This window comes from Melopsittacus undulatus, chromosome 10 (genome assembly GCF_012275295.1).
Source record: "Melopsittacus undulatus isolate bMelUnd1 chromosome 10, bMelUnd1.mat.Z, whole genome shotgun sequence".
Taxonomy (NCBI): domain Eukaryota; kingdom Metazoa; phylum Chordata; class Aves; order Psittaciformes; family Psittaculidae; genus Melopsittacus; species Melopsittacus undulatus.
The window spans coordinates 9,919,004-9,946,861 of record NC_047536.1 but is presented as its reverse complement, the minus strand read 5'-3'; the positions used below and the strand labels follow the sequence as shown (position 1 = coordinate 9,946,861).

Below are 27,858 nucleotides of genomic sequence, written 5' to 3'. Positions count from 1 at the left end.
AATAATAGCAACAAGGCAAGACTGTCATTCCCAAGCCACTCCTGGCCTCCTGGCACTGACAGACTGTAGCATGCAGTAATGTGACTCCTCTGTTCCCTCTGAGGGAAAGGATGTAGAAGACTCAAGCATCCCAAATGACTAAGCACCCACCAGAAAGCAAAACTAGATGGTTAGTCATGAAGCTGAGAGAGCAATCATTCACTGCATGGTAAGAAAACTGATTTCCTGAGCTCAAACTTAATTTCCAAGCTCTGTGAAGAGCCAAGAGAGATCTCTGTAATATTTTTCCTCTTTTTTTTCTTTTTCATTTTATGGAGTCTGAAATATGAATATATATATATCATCTTCTGCATGTAAATCAGTATGAAAAATTCACTCTAAGGATGCTTTTTCCTCTACAGGAATGCAAAATTAAGCATTTAGAGAGTACTATATTGGATTTAATTTGAACAACTGTATTCAGTGAGTACTCAAAATACCTAGGAGAGGACAGTGAGACTTTCCCCCTCCCCAGACAAGTTCCAACATAATTTCAGTGATAATTTCTCAGTCCATAGGTTGACCATGGTATGGTTTCATAAATAAAATACAAGCCTCAAAATGGGAATAGGTTACAAGAGCATTAAACAAGTGACACTTGTTACTGATTAGAGCATTCATCATTGCATCTCAAGGGGATGCTGCAAATGTTGTTTCTCCTTTTATTCTTCCCATTGCAGTTAAAGGAGGGACAATGAATTTACAGTTTTCTTTACAACTAAGCAGTCTGTAGTACCAGCTCTTGGCAGTGAGACTTAGTTGGTACAGGTATGGCAAAATCTGCTGGGGAGGACAGCACTAGGACTATGCACTGATTTCCAGGGAACCATCTTCTTTCTGCTTTCATAGCTCAGTTCGGTCAGAAGACTCAAACTACTGGAACACTCAAAATTAGGTGTTTACTGTGGGATAGGGTTTTCAACATAGTTTAGAGCACAACTTGAAAATTCATCAGAGAAGTTTGCAATGTCCAAAAAACTTGGATGGGTGGGAATTTTGGTTTAGAAATTCTAGCCATCCATTTCAGAACTTCTTTTATAAGTTTACTTCATGTTTAAAAGCCCATTTTACCCTCAGGACCTGTATATAGGAAAGGAGCTAATTTTAGGCTAGACACAAATACTGATAAAGATCTGTTAAGATGACTGTGAGAGACACATCCTTGGACTGGAAGCTATCAACTTTGGCAAGTGAAACTATTTTATTTTGTTATAACGTTTTCAGTGAAAATACTCAGTTTCCCTTTTGGGGTTACCTGAGATATCTTTGAGCCTGCAGATCTTCACATACCACTTTCACTCTGTCTTCAGGGCAAGATGTGCTCTCAGCTGCCAGAGAGAATATGCACTTTGACCTCATGGTAGCTGTATATATCACTTAGGGTCAGGTTTCTCCTATTACTTCTAATTAAGAAATCACATTTCTGTTCCTATCAATATTCTTTGTGCCTTTTCCCAGTTACTTGCCAGATCACTCATCAGAATACTTGAGTGTAGCAAGCAAAAAGGACTTGAATGTGGACAATGGAAAGAGGCTGAGGATTTTCAGTCATGACTCTCAGTTACATTATGCTCACCTGGTATGATTGAAGCCTGCATTGTTCTGAAAGCAGAGATCTGTAAATGCCTGTTTGCTCACAGACAAGCACATAAGGTTCACAAAAGCTATGCTAGCAGGACTAAGACAGTGAAAGAAAACAAGTATACTGTAAGGCACAGTCCTGGCTGTGAAGGCAAGATGACCTATACATGTTTCTTTCCACTTAGAATGAAATAGTGCTAGACCTCCTCCCAGATCGTGCTTCATTTCATCAGCAGCCCTGCTGACTTCACTGTGACTATTCAGGCTGGTTAGAATACTTACAGTCTGGCCCCAGTTTCTCTGCTTCTTAATTTAGGGATGGTAAAAAGACTTAGTCAAAATATCTAAAAGCCCTAGACAGTTACTACCAATTGCAACAGAAAAACTTCGAAAAAGTAGATCAAATCTGGCCCTGTTAGCCCTTGCCAGCCAATGTTTTGGCTTTGGGTATTTTTTTAGGTTCCTTTCTTGTCACTGTAAATCAGATGATTCACGCTGGTAACATGTTGTATCGCTTATCCAGTAATGCAACCTAATAAAACCCTGCTTAAAACCATTTTCCTTAAAGAACCAAAAGAATTTGTTCCTTGCAGAATCAAACCTGTGTTCTTAATAAAGGCAGATTGAATGAAACAAGCCCTGTGAAGTAAAGGGACTAATTTAACAGCTCGCTGATGTAAATCTGTGTCTAGCTTCCCCCTCCTTCACCCTTTGCATGAGAACAGATGGTTTAAGACAAGTTTTGAATGCAAAGTTAATTAAAAAAAAAAATCCATTCCTCTTACAATCCTTGGGCTAAGACTTTAAAAGTTCCCTGCTAAATCGGAATGCCAATGCTCTTATTTTGAGCTCTGTAATAAGGAAACAGACTCATTAATGTTCTGTAATTATTGAAGTAGAGTGATGGTCATGGATTAGCCCTTGAATTGAGCACGGCAGGCTCCTTTGGCAGCTAGGCATCAGAATGGAATTTGAAAACCTCTGTTTTGTCCCATTTTCTCCATTGTTCTTAATCTGGTGCTGGAAGCAGGTACAGTCACCTTGATGGCAATGTCTCCAGAGGGAAAGGAAAGGTATTCAAAATGCAAGATTATTTTGCATAACAAGATCAACAACAATTTACTGCGTGTTAGGATTTGATTTCAATGAACTCTGCAAAAAAAACACCTCAATTATTTCATCTTGGTCTGGGATGCATCTATTTCTGGGATAGAAGGTAATAGTTTGTTAATGACAGCAATATTGTATAAGAATCAGCACAGGACGTGAGAAAACTAATATTAAATTTGTTCCTGGTAGTGCTGCAAGCTCCTTCCCCAAAGAATTTCCAGTCTGAAAAGTTACTTTAAATTGCTGGGAGGAGTTTGGGGTAAGTGAAAAGTAATTGCCTGAATTAGGATCATCTTGGCTTAATGCATTTAATACTTTCACACGTCAAACATCAGATCTTTAAACAACCAAGTGCACCTGGAGGAGAGTTTTGTTTTACCTCTTATTTACAACTAAAGCATCTCCCAGCCTGTTCCTAGAGACTAACTCCAGAGGCAAAGTCACTCCCAAAGACTCAAAAATGTTTTCTTCTGTCATTTTCCACCCCTCACTTTCTACCAAAAAAACCTGATTCAGACCAAACATCCTTAATACCAGCTCTTAAGAAATGAGAAATTCCCAAGCCTGCAGGGATGCCTTCTGGTTATAAGACAAAATTTATGATGAATTTGAATAGGATCAGGTAATTCTGATCTTGTCAGAATCCTAATCACAATAGGACCAAAACAAGTAGTTAGTAAAGTCACTCTTCAGTCCTTGTTGAAACGTAACTTGGAGGGAAATCTAATTAACTACTGTGAGGCAGAAGCCTTCTAGTTACCTTATACGTTTTTGATCATATCTTTTACAAGCTCCAGCAGCAGCTCTCAGAAACTGAAACAGACACTGAGCATCTGTTTCACAAGTTGTACATATAAAACAGGAATATTCAGTCATCAGTATGTAGACTATGAACAGAACACATAACTCTCGAGTTGTGGCGGTTGTTGTCATTGAGCTGTTTGTTTTTTTCAAGTCAGTATTTGATTTTTGCACCACTACTTGATTATGGATTGCAAAACCCCAGGAGCAATTAATTACAGAGACAAACTCTTACCCTACTGCAGTCTAATTCCTTAATAGCATCCTTGAATCAAAGAGATGTCTAAACATTATCACACACACCTGTGATTAATAGCTCCCACAATCAATTACAGATGCAAACATGCAGGAGCAGACGTGGCCCATAATGTGAATGGATTGAAGGTACCATATGTGTGACCAAGTGTTCAGTCTATTTACTGCCTAGTGCTAGCATTTTATGGATCTAAAGTTTACACAGTTTACCCTGAACTGAGCAGCCTGGCAAACACCTTTAGAGAGGCTAAACATGATCTATAGATGATGGTATAAATATTGTTAAAAACATTACATCCCTCCAGCTCAGGTGTGGCTGATACTCTACCTGATGTTTTAATTGGCACAAGGGGTCAGGGTAATCATAGTTAATTGGAACCAAATGAAGTCTTTTGACTTCCAGTTTATTTTTTTCCTTCGTCACTGCTCCTCAAGTGACTTTTCACCATACAGTACTAACCGATAGGACTTCTGATGGACTGTGGTGAAGAACAAAGTGTTTATACAAAAATCCAATGACCATACAAAACATGCAGTAATTAGGGCTGAATTAGCAGCTGGAAAGCAAAATGGGGCAAAGCAGTGTAAATCTCTTTAATATGAGTAAAGAGTAACAGAGAGTCCTCTTTTCTTTCTCTGCTTTCTTCCACACTTGTACTCTCCTCATGATGTACTTTCCATGTTGTTGAGACCAAAATTCAACAATTTCCCACCAAACCCACAGAAACATCTGCCAGCCTCAGCAGATCACAGTGAACCTTTCAACCAATGCAGGCTTACTTAAAATTTGCAACAAACCCCAACACTAGTTGAGTTTCACATAATTAAATGCTTAGGGCAAAGGAGTTGCTCATGGCTCCAGTTACTGTAAAATGTCTTCTCTCTCCAGCTCCCTGACTAAACTGTTAGCCAAAGCACACAGCAGCAAGGTGCTACTGGGGAATAAACCTTTGCTATCTCTCTCCCTTCCCCCAGCCACCTTAACTGCTTAAGATCTGGTCTCGCATCATACAGTTGTTCTAAACTGCTTAATCATTTTCTGAATCACAGATGAATGCAAGGGGTTTTCCTTGCCACTAACATTGTGGATTTGTACATGACTCTCTTATTCTGGGCCTTGCATTGCTAATCCCATTTTCTAAAGGGCAAATTATTCCCATAAATGTTAGCTGTGGCCTGTGCCTCTTCTGCACTGACCTCCACTGCTGCTGTCTTAGGAAGAGTTGTACTTGGGGAGAATTGTGTCCTGCTTAAATACAACCCAAATATGATGTAGAATGTTTGCTCCAGCTCCGCATTCTTAAACAGCCAAAACTCAGGCAAAAGTAAGTCATATGCAGACACAATGTCTTCACATAAAAGAATTCATTCTTACTAAGGAAGTCATACATGATTGGTGGCTGTAGAGGCTCTCTAGGTTTTTTCTCCAGGCAGCTCTATTAATGATTGAACAATGTAAATGAAGGACTTTCTTCTCAGCAAGTTTTCTTTTCACTGATTCATTATTATTAGGGAAATGGGTGAATCAGCTAGAATAAAGTAGGGACTCATTGTGGATATTCATGTTTTATTAGACACCTCCTGACAAAGACTGACTGAAGCCACAAAACTAAGGTCTTCACCTGACCTTGCATCCTTCCCCCACCAGCCAAGAGCTGTTCAGAGCTTGGGTTCTTGTTTTGGCCTATGACAGAAGCTACACATAACACAGTGCAGCTGTGAAATACAGATCCCAAGCCAAATCTTGATTTATGAAAACCTCATTCAGAGCAGTTCGTACGTAATGCTTTGGGCTGGAGCCATCTTTACCCAGAATTGGCACCAAACACCTCTTAAAGGTTCCCTAAGAATATGGTTGATACTTTTTGTTGGGTTTTTTTTGCTTGTTTTGGTTTTGGTTTTCTTTTGATGACTTCCCGTATTTATTTTGTCTCTGCATATCCTTACTTTAACGGGAAATGGAAACGGAAATGCTGAAACATCCTCAGAAATACTTTGTTTTGATTTGATTGTTAAGGTGTTTCAAGCCCAACAAGAAGCAAAAACGATGAAAACTTTACAAAGAAGCTTAGAGGGCAAGACAAAGCCCCACTTTTTCCTCAGATCTATCTTCATTATGAATATAGTTCAGCTCCATGAAACATTAAAAATATGGAGCTTCCTAAATGTTAAATGTTCTATAAAATGCCCAGGTTTGATTGACACTCCAGTCAAAAGCCCCTGCATATGGGCTCAGGCACAGAATAAACCCACATTTATCACAGTCAAATCAGTATTTGCCTCTCCCAGAATGTGGTACCACCCTGTGCTTTGGCAAGGAGAGTTGAAGAGACTGGGCTACACAAACCCAAAACTATTTGTTGTTAATATTGTTATGGAGTGAAAGAAATGGTGAAGAAATTGTGAAGTTTCAGTGTTTGGAGGCAAGATCCTTCCTGGCCTCTAATTAGAGCCTACACACTAATTTTTCTCCACTTGTATATGGGCCACATAGAATCCTAGTCCTCTGCTGGGGAATGCAAAGCATTAGTGCACGTCTCATTATGCATATTTGTGGCATAATGTCAGTTTTATGCTAAGGGGTTGTGACCCACACATCCTAAAGAGACTCTGACTTTCCAAGCAGAGCAAGGTGCCTGGATCTTCTTGTGGGACAATATTGGTCTCCATCATTACAAAGGACAAGATTTTGAGTAACTTGGAAAATGTTTCCTTTCTCTCTACACCATTTTCCCAGACATATTATATGATCTCTGAGAATTCTGATGCTTGCTTAATTTTGTGTACCAGAAGACAAGTGGGGGCATCTTTTTCTTGGCATATGCAAAGAATTTGACCTGTTTCCTCCAAAACTCCTACCTGACAGCGAAGCATCTCTGCTCAGAGAAAACAGGCAGAATCTGAAAATAGGACTGAAAGCAAAAGTAACTGCAGAATTCTGCATGTGTGTATTAGCTCTCACACTTTTATAGTGCTGCCTTATATAGGCAAGACCATAATATCTGAAAAAACAGTTTCCGGCTTTCAGTGTATGTGTGCATGCAAGGTTAAAGCTCTACTACAGCACACTGTAGTGTTTGTCCCCTCCTTAACCCTTCCTAGAAAGTTGGTAATTTTGCTATAGCATATAGACTTTACAATAGCGTCAGTACAAAAGCTTTGTTTTCTCTTAAGGAAAGCTTATGTTGTAAACAATCATCAAAAGGAGCCAGGAACAAGCAAGAGTAGCTGTATGGAAAATATTTGTAATGCCCTTTGGTGTGTTCACTTCCCTAAGCACCTAGTGTTTTGCTGTCGTGGTTGGCCTGTAATTTTCAGACACTTCTGGGAATGATGATGAATCATAACATTTTCTAGATCTCAGAGAAAAAAAAAGCACAGTAAGAGCCTACAGTAGCATTTCCTGGTTAAATACACGTTTGTAGCACAACATCAAGTGCTGGGTTTAATGAACAGCTGCAATTTACTTATCTTTTGAATGGATCACTTTAAATGAATGTTGGAAAGTACCTTTCACCAAACTGCCCATTAGACATGAACTACAAAGTGAATGGATTGTATATGGAAAGCATTTCTTATCTCTGTGAGTGTGATACATTGCCTACAGAGACTTTTTTTTCAAATAGAGGATATTTAATGATGCCTTTTAAAATTCTGATAAAATTTAGCTGGTTTATTTTCTTCCTGATACAAGAAGATTGACTTACCCTTTAAACAATGGTAATCTGACAGGAACCACAGAGATGTACAAATTAGATGCTTAAAATAATAGGTGAGATTCCCAATTAAGTACCTCATCTTGTTCCACTCTTTTACTACAAGACAATTAATGCTATGTATTATGGGACAACTGGAAAAGAGTGTGTTCACTTACACTTGGTATGCCAGGTTAGCCTCTGGTACTTTCAAGGGAATACACTGAGTATTTGAAGATTTGGTAGGTTGCCTTTGCTTTTTGGTAGAGAAAGGGCAGGGTCTGGATCATATTTGTTAAAGTTTGCTCTTGCTGAGCACAGCACAGGCAGTCAGTATTTAGTTAGAAGTGCATTATGACAGTCCATTTTTTAGTGGTATTTTCCCAACATGAGATATTCTAATGGGCTGTTTCCCATTCAGCTCACCATAGTCATGGCTTTAATGTCACTAATGGTAATTGTTGAGGGGGCTGAACTACCTTTGGCGACTGAAAAGGTCATCTCCATATCCACTGCTCAGGGAGCCCACAGTTCCCACACAGCTGGAAATTGGTTTGATGTAAGGTATGGCTCAGGAGGTTTCTGGTCAGAAGTCTGAAAGACAGTGAATGCCTGGCCAACAGAGTATGCAGAAATAACTGCTGGGATTTTACTGGGCAATTCTGAGTTCCCATCTCAGAACTGTCTGCTCACATCATTTCTCCCAAGGTCCTTTCTGAAGACAGTAAGGGTGTTATCGAAGCTACCGCATCACTGTCATCATACCACTAAATGAAACAGAACAGGTTTTTTCATGTGCTTTATGCCTCTAATATGAGCTATTAATTTCAGGCTTCCTGCCTGCCCCAGATGGAGGTGTATGCATTTGGCTCTGTAACCAGTACAAATAAAACAAATAAAGAAAAGCAAATATTCTGATTTGCCCAATTACTTCTACAAAGCAGTTAGGTGTGCCACCATTAAAAGATCATACTCAAGCATTAGCCTGGTATCATCTTTGTGATGGCACCAGAAGCAGACACATACACCAGACAAGAACATCCTTTCCTCTCTGCACATTCTTTTCAAGCAATAGCTACTATTCCAGTGACTCACAGACAGTTAAACTGCTGTCATGGTCTTAAGGAACAGAGTAACAATATCTGTTGTTAGGCTTGGCAGCATCTATTAAATTCAAAATGATGCATCCTATTAAGTGATGACAGCCAAGTTCATCTCTCTGGAGGCTTCTCCAAACTTTATATGACCCTCTTGGCACTAAATCTCACAGAAGTGGTTTTCTTCATGAATTTTTTGTTACTGTTTTTGTTCTGGATGGAGCTGGATGTGAGAGTGAGCACAATCTTCCACTTCACACACTGGTGCTTCTGCTTCTAGAATCTTGAAAGGAAGCAAGAAGAGGAAAGCCACTGGACAACTTTGAGAAGAGGCAGAAGAACATACGTTTTGCTTCATGTTTTGGGTGAGAGATCATTTGGGGGGCAAAGGGAATGGCTGTCTTATTTTATTTGAGCTGACTTCTCATCTGCTACTTGAGCCTCTCTAGTTTTCCTCCTCACTAGGAAACAGCTTGGCTATGGCCATTGCCTGACTGGTGAAGTCAGGGTCAATTTTTTCCATCTGGACTGCATTAAGCATCTTCCATTTGCTCATCTCCCTCCCCCCAAACCATGCCTGCTCCTCTCAGCCTCCCTTCTAATGCTGATGTGCTGCCAGGCATGTTCCGTTTCACCTACAGCCAAAAGGCAGCTCCAGTAGGATCTCATTAATTCACACTAATGATGGGGAATTTGGCAAATTAGTGAACTGACTTGATCCTGCCACTATTAATAGCTTTCCCATTGACTTCAAGCACAACCAGATTGAGACTGAATTGATAGCTCTCCTCAGACACCAGAAAGAGATTATGTTTTATGAAACAGACTGGTTTTGTTTGGATTATTAGAATTTACTGTTATGCTGGTGCGTACTACAAGCAAAAGCAATGAACTCTAATGTGATGGCTCACAACAGCTTTTTAGCTATTCTATTTCTGTAGAAAGGAAATGAAAGCAAAAAGATAAGGTTTTCTTCCCAGTTAGTAGAATGCAGGAACTTGCACACTGAGAGTCACTGTATGTATGTTTGGCCATCAAAATATTTAGCCCAGCAAGGATTTAACTGATCAGACTCTGCCAGAGATTTCCACGTGACTGGGGTGAATTCCTTATTCTTTTAGTGTCTGAGCTGCTGTCTGGAAAAAGAAGATATTCTTTCCTTTCTATTGTGCTTATCTTGACTGATAATATATTAAAATCTTGGTTGATAATATCTTAAAACCTAGTCCAAAAGAATTCTGTTTAGGGTATGAGGATGCTTTTTAAGCAGTAACAAAAAGAAATCAGTGATCCTGGTCATTTCTACCACCAGTTCCCAGCTGTTACAGGTTGTGTCTGAGTTTCCAGTCCAACCATAAAACACGGTCACATCAGTCCAAGGAATGTCTAATGTTACTGTGCCAGTGCGAGCTTAGCAGCCCCAGTGACTCTTCCACTTTCGTGATATCACAAAGAAGCAAGCTCCAAGCATCAGCTGAAGGTCTGTAGGAGTAAATTTACTTTGCATTTCTCAAGGTTAATGTATTTTAATTTACAAAGAGCAAAGAAAATATACACACAAGTCTATTCTTTTAAAAGCACCAAAGGAGACAACTGAAGTCTCCCTTTGGTGCTTTCCTTCCTAGAGGCAATGCATAATCAGGTTTTGGTCTTCTCAACAGTTTAAGCTAATAAGCCAGACCACGAACTGGAGCAGCTGAAGCACAGACACGTTACCTTCTGCCAGCTTCTGGGAGCTGGGCGAGGCAGACAGCTGGAGGCCGTAACGTCTTAAAATCACCTCCATTGCGCAGAGCCGGGGTGTTATCAAGGGAGAAGTGAGGGTAGGGTGAGCCTAAGACTACATGTTTCTACCTCTCTCCAATAATAGACATTATTTCATAGGCTTGAGCAAGCCAGTGGGAACTGGAGCTGGAATCCACCTTGCTGTTATTGCAGCCACACAAGATGGGAAAGAACTGTCTGGTCCCTCAGACAGACTATCAATAAGTAATATCCCCAGGGCTTAGAGGAATACAAGAGGCTTAATTCCTCCTGACTTTATTCCAGGAGCAGCAAGGAGGTGGCTACTTAGACCCTAGGTTTCACAAAGGTAATTCTTAGATCCCAGAAGTAAATTGCATTCCTCAAAATCAGTGAATTGGTATTTCTAAGCAGACAGTTTTGACTCTATGGCAACATCATCACATGGCACTTCCCAGTAGCTGCTCTTCTTTATATTCTTGCTGCTATGGACAGAAAATTGCTTGTTGGGATTTAGCCTTATAAATGCTTTCTTGTATCCTACAACACACATAATCTTTCTGTTAAAAAACATATCACATAAAGCCAGCTCTTTGCAGACACCATATTCTCACAGTTCCCTGTTTAAGGTCAAGACTAGAGGGAGGACTGGGACTTACTTCATCACATGTCAATGAGGACATGGTACTGTTAGAACAAGTCCAGAGGAGGGCCACGGTGATGATCAGGGGGCTGGAGCACCTCTTGTGTGAAGATAGGCTGAGAAAGCTTGGGCTGTTCAGCCTGGGGAAGAGAAGGCTGCATGGAGACCTCATAGCAGCCTTCCAGTATCTGAAGGTGGCCTGTAAGGATGCTGGGGAGGGACTCTTCATTAGGGACTGTAGTGACAGGACAAGGAGTAATGAGTTAAAACGTAAACAGGGGAAGTTTAGATTGGATATAAGGAAGAAGTTCTTTACTGAGACACTGGAATGGGTTGCTCAGGGAAGCTGTGAATGCTCCATCCCTGGTGGTGTTCAAGGCCGGGTTGAACAGAGCCTTGGGTGACATGGTTTAGTGGGAGGTGTCCCTGCTCATGGCATGGGGATGGAGCTTGGTGATCTTAAGGTCCTTTCAACCCTAACTATTCTATGTGTGAAGTCCAAGTCAGAATGTATCAAAACTGATTCTAATGTGTTCAATATTTTTGTTCACATGGCTTGGAAGACAAAATTTAGGTATTGAATAAATAGACTACTTTGGATATTTAAGGGAATTTTTGTTTGAATTTCATGGGTGATTCCACCTCATGCTGTGTGATTTGAGTTTTGGCCTTTGCTGCTCCTTCACAAACTGGTTCCCACTCCAATTCCTGTATGTCCCACAGAGGCCAGCCCCTTGACTGACTCCATGTGACATTTCCACCTATCTCCTCCCATGCATTGCTCTGCATTTGCAATGCTTTTAGATTATTCCAGTTTTGCACACAACAGACTTTCACGGCATTCCCTGTTTTCATTCCTTCTCCTTCCCTTCCCCACTCACTTCAAAGAGCAAAAAGTCTTTAAAGAAGGGAAATGGTCAGATCTGGAAAAAAAATAAAAAAAGGAAATGTGCCAGTAGGAATTAGCTGGAGTACACGTAGGCAGCTGTATACTCTGGAAGGAATCTTGTCATATTTGTTTTCCCTTGTTCTGTATTTTGTAAGTTTTCCTTTAGTTTATCTCCAGTTTGGCTGTGCCTGATGCTAAACTTAGATGCCATTTAATGAGATTCTTCAAATCTCGAACTCCTGTGGGTAGTGAAACACTTGCTAGCTTGACTGCCTTCCTTAGGCTTCAGAGTTAATGGTCCAACAACAGAGTAAAAACCTCTCTCTCCCCAAGGAACTATAAGACATGGCATTTCTACAGGCTCAGAAAATCTCTTGCACCTTGTTCACATTGTATTAGTTTTCAGAACTGCCAGTGCTGGCAGTATTTTCAATAGCAAGAAAAACATTTGTGCTTTTATTTTTTCTATATGACAGCTCAGATCCTGAGACAGCCATGAGCTGGCAACCTGGCTAGCTGAGCTATTCCAACCTGGCCCAGTTTACTTGGCATCAGCAAGGAGGAAATGTCTCATTCTGCACTTGGCTTGCTAGGGAAGGTCTTGTTGCTTTCGTAGCAGTGTAGAATGACTGGCTGCTGCCCTTTGCTGCAGAGTTATGAATCGTACTCTCTCTGTACTAGGAAGAGTCTCACATGAATGGGTCTGTTTGCCTGTCTACAGTACCACCCACCTTCCTACTGGCACTATTGCCTAGACCTGAAGGGTGGCAGCACATACCAACCTCAAAAGCAAGTGCCATGTAGCATCCGGCTAAGTATTAATTGTACCAAACATGAATTAATAAAACTGCTTTTCAGGCTTAACTGAGAGTGCAAGAAACAACGATGCCTGCATACAGGCGAAACTTTCAGCTCACATTTCATAGACTTAATACAAGTGTTTGTTTGTTCCTTGATCTATTTTACTACTTAAATATATATATATTGCTTATATATATTATATATATATATATAAATATATATATATATATAATAATGTCAGGAACCTGCTCTGGGGCTTATCAAAGTGGCTGGGAGAATTTCCATTCTTCCTCTCCTCCTTGATACTAGACAGGAGTTATATCAATCTGTTAATGTGGCTTTCCACATGACTCTAAAAGACATAACACAGACAATAATGAGGGTAAAGCCTCTGTTGTACAAACTCGTGGACCACTCACACCCCCTGACCTCCTGGCCCACTACCAATCCTCAGGCTTCCTCCAAGGCAGCCCAGGGGGTGTTGTGCAGTTTGCTGCCCTGGATGATGCTGTTAACCACAGTGTAGGAACTGTCCCAGAAGACTCCGCCAGTGCCTCAATCTACCCTTTGATGTTCTGCTGCTCTCCTAGTCAGTTTGGTCTAGAAAGTGGCAAAGAGAGATGAATACAAGCATTAAGTATACCCTCGAGCAGCAAAACACATGAAACCTACTTTTTGGTAATTGTGCTTCATAACTGCTCTCTCTAGTAGCCAAGGCAGAAGCTGCTGTGATATTCGTAAGGTTGTGCTCTCTCTCATTTAGCTTCTCTTGTGTTTCTTAAGAGTTGAGCTCTGGTTACAGCCTTAGTGGGGATTTAACAGGATCTGTCTCTCTGCTATCCAGCAGTGTATTTTTGCGAAAATCACAGCAACCTGATTATTTCTGAGACCTCTGCCCCCTTGTCAATTCTGATTGCAGTTGGCCCAGGAGTTCAAAAGGCTGTAACAGTTTGATCATATAATCCCAGCTTCCTTAGGAAACCAAACTAAGGAGCAAACAAACAGAAGTCCTTACAGAAATACTCCCTTGACAGCTGAGGGGGGTTTTTAATCAACACCTTGACTTCTATGAAGATTTTTACCTTCACTTCCCACAAAGATTGTCTTACAGATCAGCCACTAAATGTGCAGAAGTAGCTCTGGAGAGGCACTCTTACAGCCAGGTTTGCTTTAGGGTTAGTCTGTGTTCCAGTGGGAGCCATGGGAAACCAGCACAGGACCCAGGTGTCCGGCCACCATCACCCCCTACACCTTGTGCAGAAAATGACCACTTGTGGAGTAATTAGCAGACATGTTTAACTGAAGCAAAGCTCGGAGCTGAGCTGGTCAGTGGATGGGGCATGAAGAGGGAGAGGAGTTCCCCAGATGGACAATCCCCTCTGACCTACTCAGCTACCTCAAATCCTGTCCCAGGCTGCTGTGCTGGGGTGGGGGGGAGATGGTACCAGCTCCAGCCCTGGAAGTTTGGGAGTAGGGATAAGAAATGACACCTGACCATGGTCCCAGACGGTTTCTCGCCCAGCTTGGAGGGTCACTTGCCCAGGGAGTGCAGGGAGCAATCTGAGTCACTAATAGCCCTGATTCAGGCACTGGAATTGGAGCTGAGGAAAACTCTCTGCAACTCACAACTCTGACACATGCACCTCTGTGCAGAGTGACTTCAGACAGCACCTTGCTTGGCTTTCTCCAGGGTAGCGGCCAGCTTCTCCTCCCTCTGCTTCCTTTTCCCTTGTTGCTCTTTCCATGAACACTGGCAGCAGATCTGCTGAAAGGGTGATTTTACAGCCTAATCCCAGTAAAAGACAGCAGCTGCTGATGTGGAAACCGTGGTCAAGAGCATGCCTGGATGGTCCAAAGTCATATGTTTTGGTATTAATTGCAAACGCTTTTGCATCTGTCAGTTTCAAAGCAGTTCTTTAAATAATAATGATGGAATGGCAAACATGCCAAAAGCTATTATTTATGCACCTTCAGTGTTATTTGATCTCAGTCAGTTACTACTGTGCTCCAAAGAAGAATCTGGAGAAGCAAATCTCCCTCCTTCTCTTTCTTTTTAAGGAGATGTGGACTAACATTTTCACGTCGTCAAAAAGATGACGCCTCAAGCCAAGGTGTTTAAACAGAAAACACTCTTGTGAGGGGAGAACTGGCTCCGTGGCGAAAGGCCCTGGGAGGGTGCGGCACTGCCTACATCTCCGGCCCTGACCCCGCACAGGGCTCCGGCTCTACCGGGCTGTAAATAACCTGATAAGTGATCGGGAACGGCCTCTAGGAAGGCAGAGCCCGCATTTCTCCTTTCCTCAGGCAAAGAGAACAAGATCTCTCTTTTTTTATCTCTTCTTTCCTTTCTCCCTTTTTTTTTTTTCTTTTCCAAACATAGCTTTCCCCTCTCTAAGAGGTGTACGTTTAATTATAAAGGGACCTTTTTCTGTTGTAATCTGTTTCCAGTTCAATTCCTTTGCTGGATAAATCCCTTAAACGTGTTGTCATTCCTTATTTATTGATTGCAGGTATTTGGGGTTTAATTGAGCAAGTCGGTCGTGGCCCAGGGCAGGAGTGGCGCTACATGAGCAATTAAATCTGATTAGCCCGAGCCCTTTAAGCCCCAGCTGGGTGATTGATAACCGAGACCTACATTCTTCAATTGACTCGCTACATCAAAAAGGAGAAAGGCTTAAGGAGAAAGGAGGAGAAACGCATGGGTCCAACATGAAAAATAGCAAAGGAGCTGAGCTAACGGCAAAGGGAGCAGAGAGAACAGTCCTGGGCAGACCATAAAATAAATCTGTAAGTGTCTCCTCCTTTAAAACTCAGCCAAGGCTGCTTTTCGGTGTTGGGTTTTTTTTTTTTTTCTTTCTTTCCTTCCCTATTCTCTCCAGCTTGGGCTGAAGTGACTTGAGCTGGAGCGAGAATGCGCAAAAGTGGCGGAGCTCGGATTTTAACACCCTTCAGCCCTCGGAGCTGAGCTCCATCCATAAAGCTGTCGTCTGTTTGTTAGTGTGTTTGTCCGCTCCGTCATTACACTTTTTGCCCAGTAGTTTAAGAAAATAAACTAGGAGGGAGAACAGGAGTGAGTAACCCCCATTTATCAAGCTGATGGATGTCCCGTGTCTCCCTTTTGCTGCGGAGGGGAGGAGCAGCGGACGCGGTGGGAAAAGAGAGGTCCCTCCTGCAGCATCCCCGCCAGTGCCGGGGAAGCGAGGTCTCACCGGCCGCTTCGGCGTTTTGGGGGACAGGGGTGGTCCGAGTCACCGGCTTGGGAGGGGTAGCAGCTCTGCTCGTCTAAACTGGCCGGTGCTCCGTGACAGTCTGATGAATTAGATCTGTTAACATCTCGGGAGCAGCGCCCCCAAGACACACACCACCCTAAGAAGCAGCCTAGTTTACTGCTCAGCACCAGAAGGGGGGATACAGGCAGCTCCCAGACCCGCCTCGCCTCCACGGTGCCAGACCCGGGGATCCCGCCTTTGCGCACGGAGCCATCGCGCCGGCACCGCCCGCCTCCTCCTAAATTACAGCGAAGGCGACTTGACGGGAGGAATCAAAGAGAGGGGAGTGGGGGAAAGCCTCGGGGGGGACGACACCGGGCGGGGGGGCAGCCGGTCCCGGCGGGCAGCGCCTCAGGCCGGGGCGGGCGCCGGGGATCGGCGGGGTGGGGGGGGTGCCGCCCCCCCGGGGCTCCGAGGGCGCTCCCCTCCTGCCCGCCGACTTTTCCCTCGGATCAAAACAGCTTGAAAGCAGCAGAAATCACTGGGGAGGGGAGGAGGACGTCAGCAGGAGCTGGACTTCTAAAAACCGTTCCGCCCCATAGGCTTTAATATTAAAAACCCCCTAGGAGTCTCAGACACTGTATTAATTAGTGCAACCACCCATGAAAAGTTGGGTTTGGAACAGCATTCTTTGCCCTGTGTGAAACAGCAACCCTAATAAACAATTGTTAACTTGGCCTATTGCCTCTGGTAAATTACACAGCATTAAAAAATAATGCTTTTCATATTAGGCAGTAATTAAAGGTTGGGACAGCTTTAAAACAAGAGGGGGAGGGGGAAGAATCAAAGAAAATATAAAAATGTTCTTTCAAGAGTTATGGGAGGCTAATAAAGTATGTCTGTTATAGTGCACCACTTTGCCCCCAGCTACAGCCAAACTGGAGCCACTGCAATTGCCTCTCAATAAGATAATGATATTCCTTTCTCTGCTATTAAAAGGCTCCCAGTGCAAACTTAAAATGATTTATTTAATTTAAGAAATTATGAGGTGTAACTTCAAAGCGTAAGCCGTTAGTAATGGAAAACACCAGGTTGTTTAAAATTATAATAATAATTGTTTGGAATACAGTGACATCAAAGTGCTTTCATCACCAAATAAAATATAGCACAGACCCCCAAATCCAGTGGAGTTTATTGAATAGACATTTTTTGGTGTGTTTTTATTATTTCCTTATCAAGAGACATTATTTTAGCAGCTCCTTTTCTCAGCTTTGATGTTTTGACAGTCTTAAATTAATTTTATTGCATTTTTTTGGCTCGGAGATGGGAGATTATTCTGACTGCTTATTTTTCATTATGACTTTTTTGTTTTCAAGAACCGGTTTGTTATTTAACACAGCACCTTGATAAGCGCGGTTGAAATGAATTGGCCATTACAGGTCATTAAAAAGCAAAAAATTCTGTTTTCAAGCAATCCATTACACGTCTGGGAAAATATTCCTACTTAAAACAAACTTCGAGCTGAACGCTGGCATAATCAGTTTAATGAAACGGGTAGCGCATACTTTTAAGGAACATGTTTTTTTCTTTACGAGATTCTTGCTTATTCAAAACACAGCAATCTAAGAAATACATATACAGAGCATTTTGCCAAAAAAGTCCTGCCTTTACAGTAAGACTATCACAGAATGTTTTTAATTTCCTTGAACAGTGTTATAAAACATTAATCGTGCGTACATTGCTTGAGACTTTTCCTTCCCAAGCAAAGCAGAATTATTCCAATCCCCTTTTAAAAAAATGGTAGCATTTTAAAATATACCGCAGTTGCAGCTTTATAGACCGGTATTTCCACTAAAACAGCAGGGACAGAATTGCTCTGGTGTTAAAAGACTGAAATATAATGGATGGAAAGATTTTTATTCCTTTCGTGCAGCTAGTTGGGAACTGCTGGTAGCACCCGCCAAATACCTTATGGATTACGGTGGGAAACACGCATCGAGAGACTAAAGAAGTCATAACCAACTCAAAACAAACCTAAAAATCTCAACAGCAAAACGAGCCCCGAAGTCACCCACTCGCCGAGCTGGCGGCCGGCACCGAAAGGGACCGTGAACCGCGTAACGCTTAGTTCCTGGGGTTCCCAGTGCAGGGATGAGCTTTTCCCTGAGATTCCTAATGTTTTTCACTGGAAAACATTCACCTCCTGCTCTGGAAAGGGGGGGGGGGGGGGGGGGGGGGGGGGGGGGGGGGGAAGGAATAAATCAGAATAACTACTTTGTTTTTGTTTTGAGAGACAGACTTTCTCTGCAAAGGATGTGGGCACTGCCGAAAGTGGGGGAACTTCAAAAACTGACCCATGCTGGTCACTGATCATGGGCACAAGAGAAATACTGTCACGCTATGGAGTGGTGTTTCATGTTTATCTGTGGATTTTTTTTCCTTTTAATGATTTTATATATATATATAAATATATATATGTGTATTTAAAGAGTAAGAAGCAGGAATTAGTCTGCGGGGCTATTAAACTGCAGATAAACAGAGGGGGAAATATGCTTTGGAGAAAGAAAACTGTAAAGTTCCCTATACATCCGAACAGCCCTGAGCTGAATCCGCTGCGGCTGCATCGCTGACCCTCCTTCTTGCGCGGGAGCTGCGCGCAGAAAGGAAGAGTGCGCGGCCTGGGGCCTCCTCCGTAGCCCTGGGGAGCTGTGCGCTTCTCGGGCGGGTTGCTCGTCTTGTGTCATGCACCCCATTCTGCCCTCCGTGTGCTCCCAGCTCACCCCATATATTCCTTCAAGCCCCTTCAAAAGATGTGCGCACATCGGGCACTTTTGTAGCTATGCATACAAGCACTGTATGGAAACTTGCGATGTTCAGCTCACCTCTATAGCGATGTGTGTGCGCGTACGCACAGCCCCGGTGAGGCTGTGCCCGCGTCCAGAAGAACGCACTGGGGCCGGGCCGGGGGGGTTACACATATACACGTTGCTACAGACTCCGTCAACCACCCAAACCTGACGGAGCGGAGCTGCGCCCCCCGGACCCATCCTGATCTCTCCGGGCTCTCCCCGGGTGGGGATCAGCGGAGCAGGTGCCCTCTGCTGCGCGGAGCTTTCCCCGGAGCCGGTGCCCGGTCGGGACGGCTCCATCCCCACGGTATAGCTCTTAAGGTCCCCGCTGCCTCCGGCTTCGCCGAGGGGCTCCCGGCGGAGATCAAACCCCTTCGCTTTCGGGGATGCGGCTGAGAGACGCGTCGCAGTCAGCGAGTTTTAACTCCTTCCTCGTAAAACGCAGGAATTCCGGGGTTTGACAAGGCAACGTGACAACATGAAATGCAGGCTCCGAGCGCCCGTGGCTTTAGGTAATGAGCGCTGGGCCGTAGCCGGTCAGAAAGCCCATTCCTAACTGTTTATGTCAACAAATCCATACCTCGTGAATTAAGGTCCCGGGAGAGCAGCTCTGTGCTCGGCTGGCCTGAGCCGCCGTTCAGCAAGTCGGGATTTTTAGGATCGGAATAATTTATCGTGTTGTTTTTAATGTTTATTATTTATTGCTCTAATTATTTTTCACTTTCTATTGGGAATTTAAAATATATAGATGTACCTGGAACAGATGCCAACTCCTTTCAGTCTCACTCAACTTCTAATCATCGCATCTGCTTTGTGTCAGAAAATACTTTGGAAACAATTTAACTTTGCATTAAAATAACTAATTAAAGCCACACCTCCACAGCCTCTTGCGAAAGTGGAGGAGGAATTTCGGTAAGTGCATCGCTTTTAATGATAGCATTCTGATTTCCCTGCCTTGCTGTAACTTATTCAGTTACAGATCTGCCTGAGGGGCAGCTCCCATTAGGCCGATGATGAAGTCTCATGAGTAAAGCTTGACACCTCCCTCCTCATAAAATATAATACTCAATTAACTCGGCCTTTCTGAAGGCTTTAATTGGAACAAGTTAATAATGGGCGCAGGGTGAATTGTCATGCCATCCGCAAGTTCGGGGATGGTGTCATGGATCCGTCCTACCTTTCCCATAACAGAGGTTGTAACTGAGATTTGGAAGCTTTTCCTTCAACACCCTTGTGTTCTGCAATAAATCTGTATCCATTTAAGGATCTATCATAACCCACACAAAGCTCCTGCGCTCAAAGAATTTCCAGCGAAAAGATTTAGCCGTAATCCCTGACACAGCTGATTTATGCCGAAGGTTAAAATGTACCGCTGGTTTATTTATAACCTGCCCAGCCCTCGGACAATCAGGCGGGGAGTGCAGGGAAGAGGGGTAACTACCCCTGCGCCAGAGCTGGGGTGACAGCTCTTCGAAGAAAGTGAGCCCGAGAAAGAAGCGGTTGTCTCCTGTTTTTACGCGGCAGTAAATGCTAATTTGAAAAGTCTGCGTGGCCATTAGATTCCCCCAGCTTTGTTCCCTACAGTTGCGAAGCGGGAAGGTTAACAGGGGTTTTATTTAGGAGCCAGGAGAGAGGTGAGCAGGGTATGATGAGCGATGCCCTAGGATCCCGAGCCGCAGCCCACTCCTTATAGCCCAGCTCGGGAGGCGTCCTCCCCCCTGCAGTTTTCCTCCCCGCACCCCACAGGCCGGAGCTGCCGGGCTCAGAGCGCGGCTGCCCAGCCCACCCGGGGAACAGGGTGCACCCTCGGGCCGCGGAGCTGCCCGCTGAGAGAGCGATCCGCTCTGGGATGCTGGGGGAAAGCTCTCCGCTGTGCACGGGAAGCGCATTCGAGTCCATGGGCTTCCACAGAGCAAACACAACTTTTTGTCCACCTGGGATGCCAAGCCTCACTCCAAGCCACCTACAACAAATTTACACTGGTGTAGCATGGGACTTGGGTGTAACATGGTAAACTACCCCTGACCTCCTTTGTACTCCTCTGATCCGAGCAACCCTCTCCAGCCCCTCTCACCAGAAAGGTCAGGGTGAGTGCTCTGGCACCTGCTCCCTGGGCAGCACATGAGGCTGCTCTCAAAACCGTGTGTTGGCAGCACAAGGGAGCCCCGCAGTGCCACTATACAGAAGTATTCATAGAATCATAAGACAGTTTGGGTTGGAAGAGACCTTCAAAGGTCACCTATTGCAGGGGCCTGATAGATGTTCTCTGTATCACAAGACCCACAAATGCCGTGGGGGTTGAGGCTAGCCATCCACTAAAGCACAAATTTGAAGACAATGGAAAGTCAAGTCAGAAGGAGAATCCTGAGCAAAAGAGAAAGGTACACGGGCTAAGAAAAGTGATGGAAACACCACCAGAGTATGATGCTGTAAAGAACAGAGGCGCCTAAAAGTGGTTGTTAAAAACAAGGAAACCTCATAAAAGGTTTGGCTTTAGACTTTGAATTGTTGACTTGCAATTCACCTTCATGTGCTGCAAATTTGGCTTTAATTCAGATTCAGAAAGGGGAAATAATCTTAAAGGCAACCCAAACATTCCTTTGAACTTGACCCAACAGTGCAAAACACACACAGAGAGAAGTTACCTTTTAAAGAACTCCAAATGCTAAGAGACTCACACACAATTAAACGTGTTTTTTCTTTTTTAATTTAATTTGAAATAAGAGATAAGAAATAATAAATCTTCAATAAAATATATAAAATTGTACAAGGCATCCCTTTCAAAGGGACTTTCCTATAATGGAAGATTCGGGTGAGGAGGAGAGAGAGGGAAAGTTCATCTATAGTGGGTCCCAGGCGATAATACTGCCTGGGTCAAAACAAACCAAAACCAGCAAAAGCTCGTGGCTTTTTTACTTTTTCTCTTTTTTTTTTTTTCCCCTGTTTTGTTGCTTTCTATCTTCCACCACAACATGCTTAGAAAACAAATCCAGGAGAAGCTCTGCCTTCAGTGCTCCACAGCCTTTGGAGTAACTTTCTCACAAAGTTTAGCAAAAGTAATACATATAATACAATAGTTATAAGGAGAAGCCTGGGGAAGACGCTGCCAGCGCTTGGGGAGCTCCCATGGGTACAGGCAGGTTACACAGTCTCTTGGCACCCCACCATTCTACCAGTAGAGTTGTTTGTTTGTCATACCTGGATCTCACCTGAGAGGGGCTTGAAAACATGACTCACATTGGCATCCTCAGCAAGGGAAGGAAAAGAAGACTCGGGGGTTCTTCTATTCAACACAGACTGTTGCAAACACTAACAAAAACCCCCAGACATCTCCCAGAAATGTTCCACAATCCTTTGCTCACCACCACTGTGGAAACAACCCACAATCATCTTTCCCCAGAAAGCTTCCTTCCTTCTCTCCTGGTTTTCAAAGAGCATTGCAGAGCCAAGATTACCTGGCTGTAGCCAAAAATTTCTAAGCATGCCAATAGGAAGAGATAAAGACCAGACTGCCTAATAACCCTCCCTCGCACTTTACATCCCCTCAGTGCTTTACAAACACTGAAGCTATTTATACAGATAAAGGCATTACAGGAGCCAATGGTGGATAAAGCTGCACCCTACATTTAGGGGCCCTGATGCTCATATTGTTGCAAACATTTGTCAAGGTTTGGGGGGTGAAAATTTTTCTTACCCCCAGAAATGCAGGAACTTGCTGGCTCTGAACTTCACTCAGGCTCTACTGGGTCTAGTTTCTATTTACACGGTGTCTCTAGCTAAGGGCTCTGCTTTCTTGAACAAAAAAAAACCAACCCAAAACAACAAATCCTTGATTATGCCTTTTTATTTCCCTCCCCCACTGCCCCCATATTAAGTGATGGCAACTTAGAGTGTGGGTTTAGGGTTTGCACCCCTCTTACTTTAAACATATGCTGGGCCCCATAAAGAAGGCATCAGGAAATATTTGCCTCAATAAGACGAGATTGCTTTTCGCCTGTACTTTTTTATTCTAGTTTTATGTGCACTGTATAAAACCCCTACATTTGCTCATTTTTTATCCTTTTTTTGTTTTTACATATTTTTTTCTTTGAGGATCAGACTCTGAGTGCTCAGAGCACTCTCAGAAGACACCCAACCCATAGCATACAGGATGCATTGCTTTGCTAGCGCAAACTCCCATACACTCAGGATGGCAGATTACGTGCAGAAAGAATGGCCAGTACTGGTTGGGGTACTGCCTTCTCAGGGTTGGACATGATCCAGCAGGAAGTCTGTCTCACTGTCACTTTGTCTTTCTGATCTTCTTAGGATAAGTGGTACATGCTATATCCAACAGGAGTAGCATAGAGTCCAACTGGTGGGATAGGAAGCACAGGTCTGTGAAAAGGATAGGATGTTCCATACAGTGAGGCAGCCTGAATGGGAGAGTTGATGGGAAAAGGGAGGCTGAACCCCGATGGCAACATGGGCTTTGCTGCCATTTTGAGCTTCTCTAGCTCAGCCTCCTGCAGTCTCTTGGCCTTGGCCCTCCGATTCTGGAACCAGATTTTGACCTGGGTCTCTGTGAGGTTGAGGGAGCTGGAGAACTCGGCTCTCTCGGCGATGGACAGATACTGCTTCTGGCGGAACTTGCGCTCCAGAGCCAGCAGCTGGGAAGTGGTGAATGGGGTTCGGGGCTTCCTATTCGTCTTGTGCTTCCTCAGGGTGCAGGCAGTGGGGCTCAGATGTCCTGCAAGGAAGGGAAAGGCCGGTTAACACAAAAGCAGGGAGATTTGAGTGCTCTGGAGAGATGCTGTGCTTGAGAGGGCTGGGATTAGGAGGGAGGGATATGTGAAGGGACTGTCTCGCCAGGGGATACCCTCAAAACAGGGGATCTTTCTGCAAGTGACTATGGAAAGCCTTTTTTCTGGCCAAACTTGTGTTCACAGGACTTGAGCCGATGTCCTGGGAAGTGGAATCTTTCCTCAGCAATTTCAAAATGACAGCTTGTACGCAAAGAGGGCACAAAGGATTCGCAGATACACACACAACCAGTCACTTTAGGAGTCACATCACAGGGGTCTAGAGCACACAATACAGCCGCCTTGGCAGCTGCAGAACTGGAAGAGTAACTCTAGCAAACCACGGGACAAACCTATCTGTAAAAGCAGGAGATTCACAAAAGTGAATCTCTTGCAGCAGTACAAAAGACAAGCTCAACTCCACTTCAGAATTTCTCCACCAAGAGCAACAAGTCAACCCTATATATTTTTCTGTCAGCTGAAGAAGTGGGTCTGATAATTTTTGTGGTTTAGGTAACTGGGCATTTTCCTCCCAATTTCTTCTTCGAGAGCAAGTTTTTCCTCTGCTTAATAACTTTTCAAGGAATGTTTTCTCATTTTCAACAAGTATAAATAAAAACTTAAATAAAAAAGCAATGCACATTTCAGTCAGCATTTTGCTATTACGACTTTTGCCAATCCAAAACCAAAACAAAACCCCCAGAACAAACCAATAACTGTACCATCTGTAGCCAATACAAGTCAGGAAACCTACTACCGTTTGTACTTGCCTTGTAACCCCAGCCAGGTTAGGCACATGTGCCCGGGATGGCACATCACTGACTTCTCTTTAGATTAACTTTTCATTTCACTAATAGTTTTGCAAGCTAAAGAATAATTAAAAAGCGTGTGGCTGACTTGAAAAGCGTGACTTATTTGCTGTGTTCCAAATCACTCTCAGGGCATATGACAAGTCACCCTGGCTCTCCAGCTTGATCCAGAAAAATGACACACAGGCCGCCCTTAAGAGGCTGCTAAATTTTACACATGCTGCAGTCTGCTTCAAATGCTCGTCAGTATTTGCACGTCTCGTTTTCTGGGCTCCATTCACTTTGCTCTTTTTAAAAATAGACAGCACCACGAAGCTGTTTAAGTGCTTATCATGCAATTAAAAATTAATCCCACGAGAAAAGTGTTCAAAGGTTCAGAAAGGGGAGGGAGAAAACAGCTACAGTGGGAAAAAGTTAAACCCTTCTTACTCTTCTTCTAGATACTGAAAGCGAAAAAAAAGTCCTCTTAGAAAACGAGTTGTCAAATACCATCCTTTGATCACAAAAAGTCATTTTAACAATTAAGGGGTTCACCATAATAATTGGTTCACTCCGAAAACTGCACTAAACTAAAACTACACTAAATCGACCCTAAACTCACTATCGGTCACCCCGTATTTCCATTCTCTTTGTAAGGGCAACCTTTTATCCAATAGAAGCTCTCTAAAGTCCCGGCTAAGAGGGGCTCCTGTTCATCCAGGCCGGAAGGAGTTTATTTACGAGACAGCTCATGGCTCCGGCAATCGCGCCCCGTCCCAACACTTTCCCGGCTCTGGGCTTTGCCCCGGCTGCTGCTGCCCAGGAACGGCAAAAACCCGCTTTTACATTAAATCCCGGACAAGAATTTCCCCATAATACACCCCGAGTCTTCATGGGCTTCTTGCCCCGCCGTCCCCAAGGGACAGCCAAACAATGACAAGAAGCAGGGACCGTCGTCGCGGCCGCAGACCCCGTAATTGCGTCTATCCCGTGCTAGTCTCCAAGCACTCGCCGCAGTGATTTGTTTCCCTGGGTTTTGTTGGGTTTTTTTGGTTTGGTTTGGGTTTTTTGTTGTTTTTTTTTTTCTTTCCCTGGATAAGCTCAGTTTCTAGCCAAAATCATCACTTTAGCTCCATCTCAGTATTGCTCAGCTCTTTGCTCAATTCATCCCACTCCTAATATTAATAATAATAAAATGTGGAACTGCTTCTAATATCAAACCCCCTACGGGCAGACGGGCTTCTCGCAGGGGAACCAGTCACTGCATCTCGCTGTCACACCGGCTCTGAAGGGCCCGAGGGCCGGGGAGGGGTGGGGGGGAAGAAGGAAAAATGGTTGAGGCCGAAGGACCTTCCCTTCCCTAATCGTCATTATTAACCCCAAATCCAGCTGAAAATACCGGACCTGAACTACCTAAGTTCTGTACAGAGCTGTTTTTCAGATCTCTGAACCACCGATCTGAATAAAGAAAAAGAAGGAATTCCGAAAGGGGAAAAAAGAAATGTACCAGGAGAAGACTAGGCCGTGTCTAAGTCTAGGGTTTCGAGCAGTTTAGTGAAGGGGTCAGGGTAAGAACACATGCTTCTTCACACAATTTCCAGCATATTGGGGGTAAAAATCCCAAACAGGAGCTACGCAGGGAATGACATGGGCAAGCTGCCTTCCTCCCGGGGCCTCTCCCGGGCTCTCTCCCAGCACGTTAGAAATCAAATTAATTCGGGGTTATCGCAAAGGAAAGGAAGTGGCTGAAAGCCAAATTGAAATGATTGTCAAAAAAAATAAAGGAGCTGTAATAGAACTAAATTTCCTTCCCGCAATATTAGTTTACAGGAACAAATTCTGCGAGATTGTCCGGCTCAACAGCGTCTGTAAAGTTACCAACTTAAATAAATACATTTAATTTACAGCGAATATGTTGGGGATGCAGAACAGAGTGAATCGATGTGCTAATACAGGTGTACAGCCGACAAGGATTTTGGCAGTGGGCAGAAAACTTAGTACCGCCGAGCTGTGGATGTCACCTTTTCCTGTAGGTAGTTTCGTGTATTTTTATTTTTAAAAGCAATTTATTTCTATTTTCCCCATGTTTTTTAAAGGTTTGTCACCGAAAGCAGAACGCAGCTCGGCACAGACCCAGCAGCGCGGCTCCAACAGCCCAAAGGCTGAAGGGGTGACCTGTCACCTACTGATTGCCTGTCCTTAAAGCAGTGGGAACACGGTCTGGAGATATCCAGGGATAAAGAGGTCGGGCCCAGCTCGGGGAACGCTTGACAGGCAGCATTCAAGGAGCAAGAGAAGCAACCACCGGTGCCAGAGGAGACCGCGGTAGGACCTGGCGCGCAGAAAGCGCGCAAGGTTAGAAGGAGCAATTCCCGACTTTAAGAGGTTGCTTTGCAACGTTTGAGTCGGAAGGAAAATTCCCAATTCTCGTGGCAAAGGATAACATAACTGGACGAATTGGCAGCCAGTGAGCCGCGTGTCAGGAAAGGGAGCTAGTCCCTGGTAGCTGCTAAACCTTCTATGGTTTTAAAAGCATTATATGCTTATATACATACATAGGTATATAAGTATATAACTGAATATATATAAATACAACATATAAATGAAGAAACACATAACATACGTATAAAAATCGCGTGCATAGCTATGAATACATACATGAAATAGTGTATACCTATAACTATATATGTCTAGCGTGCCACAGACGGGCTCGGCACCCCTGCAGCCGCGCTGCCTGAGCCCGGTGCTCGGAGCTCCCGGCCGGAGCGGTGTCCGCCTGCCCTCCCTGGCCGCCCGCTAGCCCCCGACACCACTTCCCCAGCCACTCACTTGGCGGTGGGGAGTATCTCCCCGCTTCTTGGATCCAGGATGTGCCGTCCTCCGAGTTCTCCGATTTAACCGAGGCGGTGTCAAAGGTTTTTGTAAGTGCCCCAGGAGGGGTGTGCGCGTCCCGGGAGCCGTGGCCCGGCAGCAGCAGGTTTCTGGAGGTACCCACGGCCGCCCCGTCGGCGCTGCTCCCCGCCGCTGGCAGCGGCAGCTCTTTGGGGGGTTTCTTGTCGGACATGAGAGCTTCCACGCTGAACGGCAAGCTGGACACCTTGACTTTGTGGTGCTCCTCGGTGCCGGCCGACGGGCCCTCCTCGTCGGAGGAGAAAACCTCCTTCGCCTTGGAAGGAGAAGCCATCACGGGAGCGGAGGGAGGCTGGAGCGAGGCCGCCCGGGGAGCTACGCTGCGCCTCTGCCGGGCCCTGCGCGGGGACTGCGCGAGTGAGGCTCTGCGGAGCCACCCCCCTTTTCCCCCCTCTGGGCTCCCCGGCTCTTTCCTCCTTTGGGAAGTAGTGCAGACGCCCCACGGACCAATCGGAACCCGCGCTGGGGCCTGACGTCACGGGGTGACTCATGCCATTGGCTCGGGAGCGGGGGGGGCGGGGCCAAATAACTTTTTTTTTTTTTTCCTTTTTATTATTTTTTCTTCTCTTTTTTTTTTTTTTTCTGGGCAATTTTGTTTGGGGAGTTCCCCCCTTCCCCCGAAATGAATTAGGAGTTAATGACACGGGCAGCCAGCGGAGCTCTGCTA

General features: G+C 44.3%; 1 protein-coding gene and 1 long non-coding RNA gene across 2 annotated transcripts; one reads left to right on the top strand and one right to left on the bottom strand.

Moving 5' to 3' along the window:
* The first annotated feature begins 90 nt into the window (after positions 1-90).
* Positions 91-15,495, top strand: LOC115945436 (uncharacterized). The gene is made up of 3 exons (XR_004079767.2): positions 91-208; positions 8,859-8,943; positions 15,165-15,495. It is a non-coding gene; the product is annotated as an uncharacterized lncRNA (long non-coding RNA).
* Positions 15,496-21,636: 6,141 nt separating this feature from the next.
* MSX2 (msh homeobox 2) lies at positions 21,637-27,589 on the bottom strand. Its single transcript, XM_005142677.3, has 2 exons — positions 27,111-27,589; positions 21,637-23,441 (listed from the first exon to the last, which is right to left on the bottom strand). Exons 1-2 carry the CDS (start codon positions 27,463-27,465, stop codon positions 23,017-23,019), a joined length of 780 nt encoding a protein of 259 aa, XP_005142734.3. The 5' UTR covers positions 27,466-27,589; the 3' UTR covers positions 21,637-23,016.
* Between the last annotated feature and the right edge of the window lie 269 nt (positions 27,590-27,858).

Excerpts from the sequence above, each read along its gene's own strand:
- MSX2 (XM_005142677.3), bottom strand. The coding sequence starts at position 27,465 with ATGGCTTCTCCTTCCAAGGCGAAGGAGGTTTTCTCCTCCGACGAGGAG. Across the intron at positions 23,442-27,110 it reads GAGATACTCCCCACCGCCAA|GACATCTGAGCCCCACTGCC; the intron begins GTGAGTGGCTGG and ends CCTTCCTTGCAG.